General features: G+C 40.3%; 1 protein-coding gene across 1 annotated transcript in view; it reads right to left on the reverse strand.

Moving 5' to 3' along the window:
- Nucleotides 1–864: 864 nt before the first annotated feature.
- ESR2 (estrogen receptor 2) overlaps nucleotides 865–14,733 on the reverse strand; it is a 31,682-nt gene continuing 17,813 nt past the window's right edge. The window contains exons 4-8 of the mRNA XM_009966888.2: nucleotides 12,294–12,593; nucleotides 7,512–7,650; nucleotides 5,087–5,220; nucleotides 3,282–3,456; nucleotides 865–1,198 (exon numbers count right to left, since the gene is read on the reverse strand). Of these exons, the coding sequence (XP_009965190.2) occupies nucleotides 1,009–1,198; nucleotides 3,282–3,456; nucleotides 5,087–5,220; nucleotides 7,512–7,650; nucleotides 12,294–12,593 (938 nt within the window). The 3' untranslated portion in view covers nucleotides 865–1,008. The remainder of the gene's footprint in view (nucleotides 1,199–3,281; nucleotides 3,457–5,086; nucleotides 5,221–7,511; nucleotides 7,651–12,293; nucleotides 12,594–14,733) is intronic.

The following is a 14,733-nucleotide window of genomic DNA, read 5'->3' on the forward strand; positions in this document are numbered from 1 at the left end:
TCAGTGAAATTCAAACAAGTCATCACACTTGCAAAGCAAAGGAAGTGCCAGAACAATCACCCCCCCTGCTCTTTGGGGGATCCTATACAAGATATGGAAACCACAGCTAAGGTGCCATGCACTTTGAAAACAAGCAAGCAGCAAACCTGGGGGCAGCAGGCAAAAGTATCTTGTATCTAAATATTATAATAGATTTAACATCATTAATAAATATATAAAACAACATGTTAATCTCACAGACAAAACACATTTCAAACGTCAGCATTGACTGAAATATCCAGGCAGTCTGGTCATTATTTAAAGCACTGAAGAATTATACACAGACAATAATGTGAGTTTTAAGAACAGGATCACAAAATATAAACTTAAGCTTGGTTTAACGTTTCTGAAAAGGCTCTGAACTTGCCCTAGAAGCTATTCTGAATGGCCTTCAAGTGAAGGCCCTTGCAGCCATTGCATATTTAAGAATAGAATAAACTCCTTTACACTGTACGTATCTCAGCACTTTATCTAGATCAGCTGCAAAGCCGGTATTCCCCAGGAACCAGCACACACGGGTAAGAGGATCTGTCCCAAACAATACTGCTCTACATTTCATACAACCTCACACTGAAAGAGGACATTGTCGAGTCAGCACTTAAATGCCTTGGTCTGGGAGACAGAGACCTAGGTGCCCACTCCTAGCCCTGACACAGACTTCTCCTGTCGTCTTACAGCAGGCCCTTTAGTTCTCTGTCTCAGTTCACCTGCCTCTGAAAAGGAGAGGCAGTAATTCCCTGTCTCACACTACTGTTCTGAGGCTTAATTTCATAAGGTGCTTTTGAAGAGTCTCAGAAAAGGCACTATAAAAGTGCAGCAATTATAATGTCAGAAACACAGACAGAGGTGTGCGTCCCACAAGCCTTTCCCAAGACACCGATGTGCAAATCCAGAAGAGATGAGGGCTCACACCAGTTTTGTTTTCTCCCACAGCTTTAACAGGCTCCACATTTCCAGGTCTCAACAGAATTACTGGGCTGCCCCGTTCCGCAGACTGTCTCCAGCCTCCATTTGTTCTAAGGGGCCAAGTTCGGGATGTGTGACTGGGGACTTCCTTTGCCCTCGGAAAGTGTGCGCGTTCAACATCTCCAGCAGCAAGTCATACACCGGGACCACATTTTTACACTTCATGCTCAGGAGATGCTCCATTCCCTTGTTACTGCGAAGGAGAACAGCAAATAATTCCGAAATTGAGTCCAGCAATACAGAGAAGGAAAACAGGCTCATGGCTTCAAGAGAGTCTTCTTTTATTAGGATTAAGAGGATAGAGCTGCTGTAGACCCTGAGATCACTTACCACTATCAACAGTAACAACATCCCAATACTTTAAATCTGTCCTACTATTTAGAGAACCAAGATGTGCTTTACACTCTACAATCTGACTTCAGAAAATAATGCAGGTGTACCAACCCTGTTGAAATCAAAGAGAAAACCTCTCTGATGCCATAAACATGGAAGGCCCACACACTACAGCTCTGTACAAAAGGGGAATTTACAATGTGTAGCTCTAGTGACTACCTGCCTCTCCTGCCTGGCTGGGTAGGGAGTGCAAACTACCTGGGCTAACTTCAAGCAGTTTGTTTCCTCTCTGCATGTCCAGTGTCAGATCCCGCAGGTGGCTACAGGCTTTAAAAGTAATTTTTTTGTTGTTATGCAGTAAGATACAATGACACCTTGTTGTCTTGAATGCTCTGTGGCTGTACCATGATTTGGACTAGCAGGAGATGGCTATTGCCTTTACAGTTGCACATACTTATACTTCAGATGCACTCAAGGTTTTGGGGTTGAAATCTAAGTGCGCTTGCTCAACACCCAATTTATCACAGTGGAAATAGCAGCAGCCAGCCAGCAGATAGCTGACCTGGTGGACTGGATTGGGAGTGGGGCGATGCTTACAGAAAAATGAGGTTCTGCCACAATTCAAAAGTTATAAATACGTTGATGACAAGAAGAAATTGCAGCTCTGCCTCCTACACCCAGCTCTTGAGAGTCCTGCATCATTTGATAATCAAAGCTGAGAGCATCACTTATTTCCAGAACAAAGTTTAATTGACTGACCAGATTTAAAGGAAACAGGTCACAACAAGTAGCCTCCAGACTTTGGCCAAGGCAGGCACAGCATAAAAACTCATTTCAACAAGAAAATATAAAATCTTTGCAAAGACTCACAATGTTTATTCATGCCATGCCAGAACAAGAGCTCCTGCACTGCTGTGATGCAGAGTCACACCACAGTGGGCAACCCAGGTGACAGCAGTGCATTGGAGCCATGAGTTGGGTTCAGCTCTGGCTGCTTTAGCTTCTGTAGGAACAGCTCTCAAACTCAGCCCCGGTTCCCAAACTGGCTGTTAAAAGCTGCCTGTTGGCACAGTCAAGTCCCTGCTGCTGCCACCCCCTCTCCCAGGAGGCTTGTTGCAAAGGTGGCTGTCCCTCTTCCAGAGTCCCTACACGAAGTCAGATATGCTCATCTCTCCTTTGCATACTCCAGCCTGGCCCCAGGAATGTCTTTCCTGGACACACACTCCACAGCCAAGCCATAAGACAGCTTTATGAATAGCTAGTCTGTGGGTAATAATTTAAAATTACAAACAGACTGAAAATGAAAGTATATCTGTTTGTAGGGCCCTGCATTTGAGGCTGCTGTACTGCAAAGAAAGATGAGCAGCTCAAGGAGGTCCAGAAACTGGCAGGGAACAGAGGAGCTGCTTCCCATGGGCAAAGCAGGAGCCTGGCATCACTGTAGCACGAGTCATTTGGCAAAAATGCTGTGGTTCTGAATAAAAGACCTAACAGTTAGTTGCTTCCAGGACACACAACGAATCTGGCCTGGGACAAACATGCCACCCAAAGCACACTTTGCTCCACCAAAGCCTGCACTGCAGATCAGTTTTGAAAGAGACTTTTATTTTGGACAGAAGGGTTTTGGTGGCTGGGTAAGGATTTTCTTGAAAGTCTGAATTTGTGTTACTATTGTTAAACATTTCAGGCAGATACATAATGAGTAATTTAATGTAATACAGCTAAGACGGCTTTTTAGTATCAACATAACAGTTTTGGGTGCCAGCAAGCACTTGATTATATTGCCTATTTAGCTGTGCTGGGAAGGAAAGCCTTACAATGAACAGAGATGAAGAGCAGTACCATGATCCCCTCAGGAGCGCTCCAGAGTTCAAGCCTTGCTTTGTTGCTGTAATAAACAAACACTAACACCTTATGTGCTACACACATTCTGTAAAATTTACCTTGCATGTCTGACGTGAGAGAGGAGCATCAACAAATTGGCCAGACGAGTTGTCTGCTGCTGCGAGGGGATGCCGCTCTTTGCAATAACCCACACCAACGCGTCTGTGACTACATTAAGCAGGTGATGCCGTTTCCTGTTGCTTTCAGGTTCTTCTGCTGACAAGGGAAACATGCCTAACCGAGAAGAGAAAGAAATACTCTCTGCTCATGAGGAAGAAAAAAAAAAGCTATGACTGGGGATTTTTTTTCTGATGTAATATTTCAACAGGATTAGAGAAGATACGTTTCCTGACAGCACTCCCAAGACAGTACAAATGATGCTTCATGTGCCACACCAAGCTTCAACTTACGCTCCTTTGCCAAAATTTGGTGGCCACATCATTTGCAAACTGAGTAATTCTCCCAAATTGTCCCAAGACAACATGTTGAATATAGACCCTTCAGTCCAGAGAATGGACATGCTCTCCATTCTCCAGGGATTATTTTTTTCCTTTGAATCACTCTGTACCTTGTGGTTTAGTCACTATTATGAATTACAGAATTATGCTTGCTCTAATTCCTTCTTGCTGAAAAAAATCCTTTTTCTCTGAGTATATCCTAGGGAGGAAGGAGAACATCGTGAGAGACAGTGCTCATAGAGCAGCCTGCCATGGTCTCCCTACAGCTCACTAAGGGTGCCTACAGTAAGAAACCTTAAAAGTCAGCAAAAGGAAAAGGAAGGGAATTGGGGGTATGGAGAGGGAAGAGAAGAAATCACCACTAGGAAGGTCTGGAAACACACAATAACATTATTGATAGAGCAGAAGAGACCTGGGCAAAGAAAAAAAAAATCCTCCAAAAAATACCTTTGGAAGAACAGAGCTCCAGAACACCTTGCAAATTAGGAGTAAAAGATTAATTTTGTCAAGAAAGGAGAGCAGGGAGAGGTGAAATAAGAGATTTTTTGAGAGGTGAGGCTTTGAAGAAAATAAAGCTGATAAACATGAGGTTTTGTTGGGGTCTTTGGTGGGTTGCTTGCTTGCTTGTTGTGTTTTTTTTTTTTTTAAGAAAAAAATAACAGCTTTTGCTGTCTGTTGAAATAATGGTATCCATCTATAAACAACTGGGATAACAGTTAAGCTATTCCCCTTCGGAACGCGGCTGAGAATTATGCAGTAGTTCCTTGCTGAAAACAGTAGATGTAAATAGTTAGCTGATATTTTGTTGTTGGAGTTTTTGACATTCATTTTTTGGGGAATAAAATTATTTCACTGCAGACTGCCCTGAACTAGCAAACACACACTCCTATTTGACTCGTGTAAAAGGCTGCAAAGCAAAGCTCCTATCCTGAAATTTATTTTGCAGAACTGTTGAGTATTTTCAATCATTAATTACCATTAAATGGGAACATTTAAGCCCCATTAATCATAACTCAGCTGAGTAACTAGTTTTATTAGAATTAAGAAATAAGGATAGGTTTGTAGAGCTGTACAGCAACTTTACCCATGACCAGGTTCCACAGAAATAGGAGCAAAAGTTCTTACTGGGGACATACCCACAGCCGAGGCCATGAACCCTGCATTGTGAGGAGCTCTCAGACTTTGGGTCTTTCATGCAGTTCTTACAACAGGACATAGACCCCATATCCAGCAAATGATACAGCTCAGAAGTTTCCTGAGCAAAAATCCTTACAATTTGACAGTTAGAAGTCCTTTCCTATTGTTCTCTTTCAACAGCTCTGATATTTCTGCCATTTTTAGAGGCTGATTTCCCAGCCACCCTTGAAGTACAATTTGGTGACTGTTAGAGTCAACTGCATACTCACTGGAATTGAGGAGGATCATTGCCTTGACACACAGATACTCCTTGTGCTGCAGTTTCAGCTCTCGGAACCTCGAGGTCATGGCCAGGAGCATATCAAAGATCTCCAAAATTCCCTCTACGCATTTCCCCTCGTCCCTATGGAAACACATTTTAAATGGTACCGAAAAAAGCTAGATAAAAGTCAAAGCACAAAGGAGGCTGCAAAAGGCCTACCCAGCTCATCTTTGGGAGAATTCAAAAGGTTCTGTCATGAAACCTCAACTGAAAATTACAGTGTATAAAAGGTCAGCACATCTAAGAAACTGATTTTCTCTTTAAAGCGCGTGCAGGGTTGACTGTAGGTAAGTATGACCATATTTCTGTGAGAGGCTTTAACCTCACAGCCACTATGATTCTGGATAACCAGTTTGAAACTCTGTAGTGCCGGGCACAGTACCACTTTGAATCATTTTCCAGATTTGTTTCATGAGGAGATAATACCACAAGCTGTGACATCACTGTCTGTACCTGACGGAGGCCTCAGGGACTTAGTGAATAAGAAAGACTCCCTAAAATAAGTTTCTTGGAACAATAAGACATTTTCAAAGAATAAAACAACTTTTACCCCCTTCTCCTTTGAAGGTGTTTAAATGTAAATAGATTTTTGGAGTTTTGGTGGGTTTGTGGTTTGGTTATTTTTATGTTTGCAAGTGTTTACTGAATGCAACTTTCTCCATTTTGGATATTAGAAATGGTCCCATTTTCTGATCTAAAAGAAACCCTAAACAATCCTAAGCCATTCCAATGGATTTAAAATTAAGCAGCAGCAAATTTCAAACCACTAAAGTTACGGGTCCTGATTTTCAGTTATTTTTTTTTTTACACGTATTGGACTAAAAAATCAATTAAGCTCTACAACACAGTATTCAAAGGGATGCTTTTTTATACTATCTGTAATATGAGACTTTTTTCTTTGTAATGTTTTTAGGATGAGGCAGAGACTTAAGCACAGCAGCGCAGAAGCATATAAGAATTTTACTCCTGTACTGGATCCCAAGAGGACAGTGCTGAGCCTGCTGGCTGCAAGGCAGGCAGGGGCAGATAACAATAACCAGGTACAGCAAGTACTGCCTGCAGAAAGCCAGCTGCCTCAATATTGCCCAGTTTCCTGTGTTCCTTATAGCAAAGGGGAATTTAAAGCTCTGGAGAAGGACAGGCATCTGCCAGTTTCAAAACAAAGACTAAAGCATCAGAGAAGTACTTGTCTACAAAGATTACGTGGGAAATGTATCTGAAGTTCAGCTAAAATAAACCCAATCAAATTACAGACCAATTTCATATATGCTTGCCTTAAAAAAAAAAAAATTACAGCATGCCCAGATGCTTGCTAGCTCCCACTCTGCTGTGTCTTGTGGAGTGCCTCAAATAACCTCACTCTATTCAGCACATATTAGCTCCCAAGAAACTAAATGTATCATACATTTTCAGCAAATTCTTATCATTGCATTGAACATCACAGTGTGTCCTTGCATTGAATTTTATATGAGCAAATAATAATTTATTTCATATCTTTTATAAATTAAATTTATTTCTCTTACTAAACCATTTTGCTTTCTGTATCTACAATGGTTATTATTGAGCTCAAGCCACAGAACTGGTATGGACCTGAATTTCCCCAGTCTGAAAAATTAAGAGACATTTTAAACCTACCCAAGAGAGCAGATCGTTTCCCTGACTTTTTACTAATGTGAAGCAGAGGTCAAGTCCTCTAAGGTTCTGCAAAAAACACCCTTACTAAGATGTATTCTTCCTTCTTGGTACACGATGTTACAGAGAAATAATTTTTAATCTTGCAAACACCCTGCTTTAGCTTGAAAAAAATATTTTCAGTATTAAACAGCAATCTGGGTTTTTTTAAAATCTCTTTTGACTAGTGCTGCAATGTTCATTATTATAGCTATTTATGAAGTCTGCACTAGGGACACGAAGAAAAACAGATAGAAAATCTACTTAAAAAAATTAAAACATGGCCTGACACTATGTCTGCTTTTTTTGAAGGGTGGGGGGAAAAAAAGTTATCATCTGGAAGGAATTGATTGACAATGTAGTGCATTGTGTTGATGTGTCTACAGTTTCAGCACCTACAGATCTGAACCAAAAGAAACAAAACCAACGAAAGATGTGAAAAATACAGAGAAACTTCACATTGTCATTTGCTATAAGAACTAAGGAACTGGCAAGTTCAACAATACTGTTTATGCTTTTCATTCCTTAAGCCCTTGTAAGGATGTGGAACCTCAAGACATTATTGTTACAAATACAAGTAAAGGAAATTGTTAGATAAACTATTAATGGCATCTTCCATACTTAATCCTATTCCTTTTACCACTCACCTCACCTCCAAACATGCTAATATGAAGTGTTCCCAAGAAGTTTATTTCTCTTACCTGTCTAGTACAAGATCTGGTGCAAAAATTAGTTTCCCAGGATGGTCAATTGATCTCCACATCAAACCAACCATTAAAACTTCCATCCAGCAGCTCTCCAAGAGTCTTACTTGGTCATATAGGCTGAGATCAATGAAACCTAAAATGATGAAAATAGCGTAAAATAAATCAATCTGTTTATTTCTCTATTTTGATAAAGCAGACAGAGTATATGAGAAACGAGAAACAGAAAGAATTATGGGTTTTGAAGAAAGCCAGAAAAGAGAGCACTGACATCAGAAGGACCATGCTGCCATCTGAAATAGGAACATAAATATTTGTTATTATCATTGTCAAATCTTTCACAAAACATTTGAAATAAAGCAGAGTGATGTTCAAAGGGCAATTACTCCCATACAGCTGATGAAACTCAAGTGACTGCAGAGGACCTGTTTTATGCTTGGCCACCTATTTGGATGATGGTCCCAAAGCCTCCTGAGAGGCACCAGGGAATCACTCCGGAAACTCACATTTGTTGGAGAATACTGCATTGCACTGCAGAGGACTCTTTAAAAAATAGTCTGTTCTTTCCTCAGAATGCATATGGTTGTTGCTTGCAGGGGGTTTTATCCAGTAAGACAGGCATGTTTCTGGATCTGTTGGGTAACTATGAAAGAAACCACATCTTGGTGCCTCTGTGTTACCATCCCCTTTGCAAATGACATGTGTTGATCTCATCCCAACCCTTTCCTGCCGCCTCCTTCCCCAAAATTGCAATAAACCAGAAGAAAAAAGACAAGGGTAGTTAGTGAAGGTAGTGGTGTCCCCATTGCCTCCATACACAGCACCCCTGAAGCAAGACCAGAATTAATGAGATTGTACATAAACCTGGTCCAGCTCTTAAGTTCTCTCCAGAACTTACAGCCAGCAGTCAGACAACACTGCAGCACAGCCAGAAGGGACAGACATCATTGCCCTCCCTTTCCCTTCCCCTGCAAAAAAAAAAAAAACAAAACTGGGGAAAAAAAAGATGCATAGAAGCCAAATAAAGAGAAAGAAAATTTACATACCAAAATAACAGAAATGTAAATTATCAAAATGCCAGTGGGAAAGGAGACTGCTCAGTCAAGGAGTAAAACACAGATACGACAAAGAACAGTTCAGTGGTCAAAAGCAGAGCTGCTTTAGATAGGTCTCTTAGCAAAGGTGCTTCACTTTCAGACAAGCTAGCATCTACGACTTTGCACAGTGTAAAATTGTTACAGCCTGGCCATGGGAGACAGCTTTCCCGTAGTTCTTGCCAGTTGTCTGAGGTCTTAAAATATACCCACTACATCTTCACTGTCAAAGAATCTGCTGCCAGTAATTTATATAAATGCTCCATGTTTTTTAATCATATTAAACTACTGGGCTGGAAGACAGTCAGCAACAGCCCCGAGTCGACATAAACTGGGTAATGTGCACTCTCTCTTACCATTGTTACAAGTGCTGCCTTTCAAAATCGATATCCTTGCTCCTTATTTTGTAAGAAGGGTAAACAGGAGCCTATGAGTGGTACCTTCACTCCTGGATTTCGTTGTCACAGAATTTACTATAGAATCCACAGCCAACAACAGATTATCTGCCAGACACAGTCATAATTTTAAAAGTGCTTTTAGACAAATAATCATGGAAGTGTGAATAGTATAAGCTAACAGTGGCAGTTTCCCGGGAAACAACAGCCTAAAGACATTTCAGAAGTTTATTTAAATAAACATTTACACAGGCATGTGCCGATTTCTCTAGCATAAACAACCAGCTATTTGGTTTAAAAAACTATCTCAGTTGAGCGAGATGTCAGATCAAGTCCCAGTGTTCAGTCTACAGATACTTAAAGATCCAGATTTATCCTGGCTGTCACCTGCTAAACTCACATTATCAGCACCAGCCGTATGATTTATGACCACTGAGCACAGCTATTAGAAGGACTATGCCTTTCCTTTTCCTAACAACCTTATGCTTTAGAGATTGAGGACAGCACATAACCACCACAGCTTCCATTGCAATGTGAGAAGTCCTATTTAATTTACTGCAGAGTACATTAAACTCCTTATTTTTCTGTGGCTGTAGTGCACGTCCTTTAAATCATGTTCTATATACCTAATAATTTAGTTATGAATTACTGAGGCAGACAAGAGAAAACTTGTGCCAGATGTGTAGTAACTAGAAAAAGACACACTGCTCCAGCCAGCAACACACTAGGTTGCATAATAAATCCAAATTTCAATATTATGACAACATTCTATCCATCAGCAAATATTCAGCTTTACAGAAAGTAAAATTACTGTTCACTAAGCCATTAGTCAAAAACTCTGTATTTTTTTTTTCTAAGACTCTACCTCCAGGAAGCAGAGCATGGACCTAAGTGATTAACTTCGTGCAAGAATTTTTGAAAACTGAAATTCTATGTCCTAAGCTTTAGTCATCACAGTTATTTTAATGGAGAAAAAAAAAAAATCCACATTCAAGTAAATGCTCTAACTACCATGTAATATGGCAATATTACTTACAAGTAGATACATATTAAACATCACATCTATTTTTGGGACCGTTCTAAAATGGTGTTTACTTCTGTTCTGTGTAACAGAAGTAATCAGAAAAAACAAACATACATGATAAAGCGTCAGCATTCCCAGGAACTGTTTTGAAGGGGTTTGACTGCTTCAGTGGGTTTTCTTCATACAGTTCTCTTACTGCCAAGAAAACGTTTTTGTTTCTGACAAATGTTGAAAATAAACTAAAAGTGATCAAAATTGGGGTTCATCTGGAAACTGACTTTTTATATAATTCTGAAAATTAATCTCAACAGGCTGAGGCTTTGGGTTTGTGGTTTTTTTTTGTTTTGTTTTTGTTTGTTTGCTTGTTTGTTTGTTAATAAAAATAAAGATTAAGAACAATCAGAAAATGGAAAATGTTGTGTTTGTTTTTTTTCCCGTTCAAATACTGCTTAAAATTAGGTCATTTTCTAAGACTTTTTTCTAGATTTCCTTCTCAATTCATTTCCTATGGGATTAACGTACCTATGTGGGGTCCTCTGAAATAGTAGTTTTTAACCAAGTTTTTCTGATCAGAGAAGAAATTACAGCAATAGACACCACTTAACTCCTTACAGTTACTTACTTTACAGTTATTTTCAAAGTTTTTTAAATCAGGAAACATAAGAATTAAGGATTCAGGCTCTCAGTCTAAAACATTCCACACTAACAGCAAGACCACTATCACTTTGCAAATGGCTGGCATGGTTTAAGATGCTCATGCTGTGCACGTATCTCCTCCCCAGCAGCTCAGCAGCTGACCTGGAATTTATGCACCCCAAAACCATCACACCTGTGAACCCTCCAGCAAAGTGGCTGAGCCGTGGAGACTGTAGTCTGCAACTAGAAGATGTGGTCCAGCAGCTGGAGCTGGTAGCACCTTCAGCTGCTCCACCTAGATCTGAAATAGAATACGCTTCCCTTATTCTAAATTCTTAGATTAAGGATTATACAAAATATTCTTCAGCAAGCTTGTTGCCCGTGCTGTGTACACTCTCAGTTTATTTCTAGATGTAAGGATTACTGGTATGTCTTCCTGTGTGCATATTCAAGTGGCAGCAAGTGCTGTTCATCGTGCACAAGCGTGACAAGAGCAGGGCACACACCAGCACGCTCTGGTTGCCTTCAGCATTAAACCCAGAAGGGGAGTCATGGTGTGCTGGCTCCTCAGTCCTGATGGACGTGGGGTCAGGACTACCAGACACACTGCAGAATATATTAGCCATGCAAGGTAAACACAGACATAGGGATCCTTTCTCGCAGGGCACTATATCTGAAATTAAGGATTAAGCCCCATGCTGCTATACGTCTATCGATCATTCAATGCTTCTTACAGTTCACTATTATCAGTTTGTCACCTTAGTTCCCGCCAAAGGGCCACAGTCTGCGGTTTAGCCTATGTCAGCCAGCAAGTTATCCTGCACAGTTTTGCCAACTATCATCTCTGCGGTCTGGCTGCTTTTCTTCTGGCTTTTATTCTTTCTTCTGTCTGTTTTAATTGTGGGCACTTCATGGAAAAGAAATTGCAAATGCTCAGCACTTCCAGTTTGTAAGAAGTGAAATGGTACATTGCCATGATAATGTGGTCACATTTGAGACATTCGAGGCAGTAACACATGTAGTTGTACTTCAGTGCATGTTCTTTGTGTTGCCAACAACCAAAAGCATCTTTATTGATTTTTGGTTTGAAGGAGAGTGCACGGTAATTCTGAGGTTGATACTATGCAGCACTGTGCAATCTGAAGCTCTTGTGAAGCAACTATGTCAAATGAAGCGATTGCAGACACTCAGTGCTTAGACACACTTCAGTTTTCATCAACTGTATCAGAAACCTTCTATCAAGATTCAAGAAAATAATTTGGTCTTAAATTCTTTTTAATAGCAATCTAGATAATACCCCTTTTAATGAACCTTCTAAATCAGATTAATCAGGTATTGATAGTTGATGAGGTAGAAATTACATGCAACACCAACTATGCTTTTTAGCAAAATGAACAAGTATTTGACTAACAGCAAGTAGCAAATTACGGGCTAGGTTGTTGTCTAAATCAAAATACATCCAAGGTGAATTACCATGAGCAATAAATTGTCCATTACTTTATAGGATAAAAAGCTTAAGACTTTCATACTGCACATTTACTGTGCTGTGCTATTATTTCAGGGTAGAGAATGATACATCAACAGTAAAAGCATTGACTAAAATAAATAAAAACAAGCTTGAAAATCTTACCAGGAATTTTTTTGGCCCAGCCAATCATGTGAACCAGCTCTTTGTCTGCCAGTTTTGTCAGGGACATCATCATGGAGGCCTCCGTGAATGGTTTGCTGGGACGACTCACCAACACATTGGGAGGCTCTGCTTCAAGTAGAGTTAAAACAAACTGCTCTGGACTGACTGTGCTGAGCAGGATCTCTTTTACACGGGTTGCTGTCTCACTGTATTTCTTAGCTTTGCCAATACAATGCACCTGATCTTCTGAATTACGATGGCGACGCAGGATCCGATATCCACAACGTTCTCTTCTTGAGCCTGACATGAAATGCACATGATTGCATTGAAGTATTTTTCTCTCAGTGTTGCATTATGTAAATTCAAATGTTTGGGGAGAAGGGGAAAACACTTTAATATTGGATCTTCTAATATTGAACATCAAGTTTCAGAATTTCTGGAGCATTCAGCATTGACTTAATTTTGTTTCCACTGACTTCCGCTGAGGTTTTTGCTTATTCTACTAAACAAAAAATAATGTTAAAAATGTTTATTTTTGAACTTCAGTTAATTCACTTTAAAAGTCCATGGGAAACTTCCCATTGACATCAAAAAGAGATAAATCAGGTCTTTAAATGCAAATAAAGACAGCCGTTTGTCAATTCTGCTTTTAAAATTCTGTTTTAGAGGTAAACTGGGGGAAAGAAAAGATTTCTGAAAGTCTGGGCCATGAAACAGTGTAAATACCTTAACGAGAAGCACAGCTGGGCCTCACTGCTAGCTGGGTGTTCAGCTAGGGACTCGCTGAGATGTAAACCATTTTCTTCCCTATGTCCCATTAAGCCATCAGGAGTTTCCCCAGAGTGAATTCAGATATCTACAACTAGAAGGATCAAGACCCCTGTTTGGAATTCTGTATGCAGAACACTATTTCTGTTGCAAAGAGCAGTCCTTTAAATTACTGGACTTAATTTATTGTTCATTCTGACAACACCAAACATTCTCCAATTCTCCGTCAGTATTATTGGCAGGATCACTTTTATCTATTCTTGCACAGCTGCCATAGAAAGAATCTAAAAGCATCTCCAAAGACATGGTATGGGGATTTGCTAAAGCATTCAGCCATGGTTTCTACTTTCCTCACCCCTTCAGCATATTCTGTAACAAGGACTATGTTTACTGATTGAAAAATAATCCATGGCAGTAACTAACATGCAAGATTGTACCATATTAAAAATCAGGATATTTAAAAATACTAAGTTACTTAAGAGATCCTTAGATTGGAATCCTCCAGCATTTAACATTTTCAATATGACAGCTAAATTGTCCTCTAAATGTTTTAGAAGTTGTTGGTTTTTTTTTTTTTTTTCCCCTGGTCATCAACACTTTCACTGACATATGATATTCAAAGGTTGAATTTTCATAGATATGAAAATGCCGGTGATAATATAAATCAATACCAGACCAACATTTATTATTACATACATAGACACCACGGAGTCTCGGAGTCTTAAAGCATAATACGTTGTCTCATTGGGTTTCAGTCCCACAACAAATTTGACAAAAGCATCCTTTCTGCTACTATCTTGACATTACTGCATTAATGAAGTCTTTTTGGTGTGTTGCCTAAAGACTTCTTGCCCTGGTCACAGCTTCTGGTTCTTCTTCATTAGGGTATATGATTAAAGACTTCATAAAGTGTATGAAGACAAAGCAAATGAACAATGAAGATGGAAGAATCCCAAGAACCCAATCAGTGACAACAAGCACACTGACTAGGCTACCCGAAGGCTATCAAAACAGGATGAACAGCCTGTGGTCTGGGCACGACACCCAGCGGGTGAGTCAACAGGAAAAGCTTTTTGGTTCACCTGGAGGGACCAGGCATTCCAAGCCACCTACTAGAAAGACCAGAGGATCTAGGTGCCAGCTACAGGTAGGTAGGGCGATAGGTTTGGACCAGCTAAGGGAGACTTGTTTGTGTGTGTGTGTGTGCATGTGCAAGAGAGTTTGTGTACAAGGCCCTGGAAGAACAGAGGATCCAGGGGCCAGGTACTGGATAACATTGACTTTAGAAAGTCAGTTACTGGAGGGATACATAGCATGTGTGTGTTTCTGTGACTGTTTGTGGGGGAGAAGAGCTGAGTACCAGCAACTGGGGTGAAGCTGCAGACCTAGAGGCCATCAGCTAGGAGGATATGGGGATCCACAGGCCAACTGTTTGACAAACTGAGTGTCTAAACCCAGCCACTGCTCATGTTCACAAGTGCTGTATTTTCTGTCTGTGCTGATCTGTGTGGCTGACTGTGGATACAGGTATTGTGTGAGTATGTGCCTAATAACAATACATGCTCAGACTTGCTACTCGACCTGGGGACACGGCTATGTGGCAGTTTTCCCTGTCAAGCTGCCAAATTCAGCAATCCCTACCATTCTTCATCCATACCCATCAGAGTTATAT

This window comes from Tyto alba, unplaced genomic scaffold, assembly GCF_018691265.1.
Source record: "Tyto alba isolate M040663 unplaced genomic scaffold, T.alba_DEE_v4.0 Super-Scaffold_29, whole genome shotgun sequence".
NCBI classification, from domain to species: Eukaryota; Metazoa; Chordata; class Aves; order Strigiformes; family Tytonidae; genus Tyto; species Tyto alba.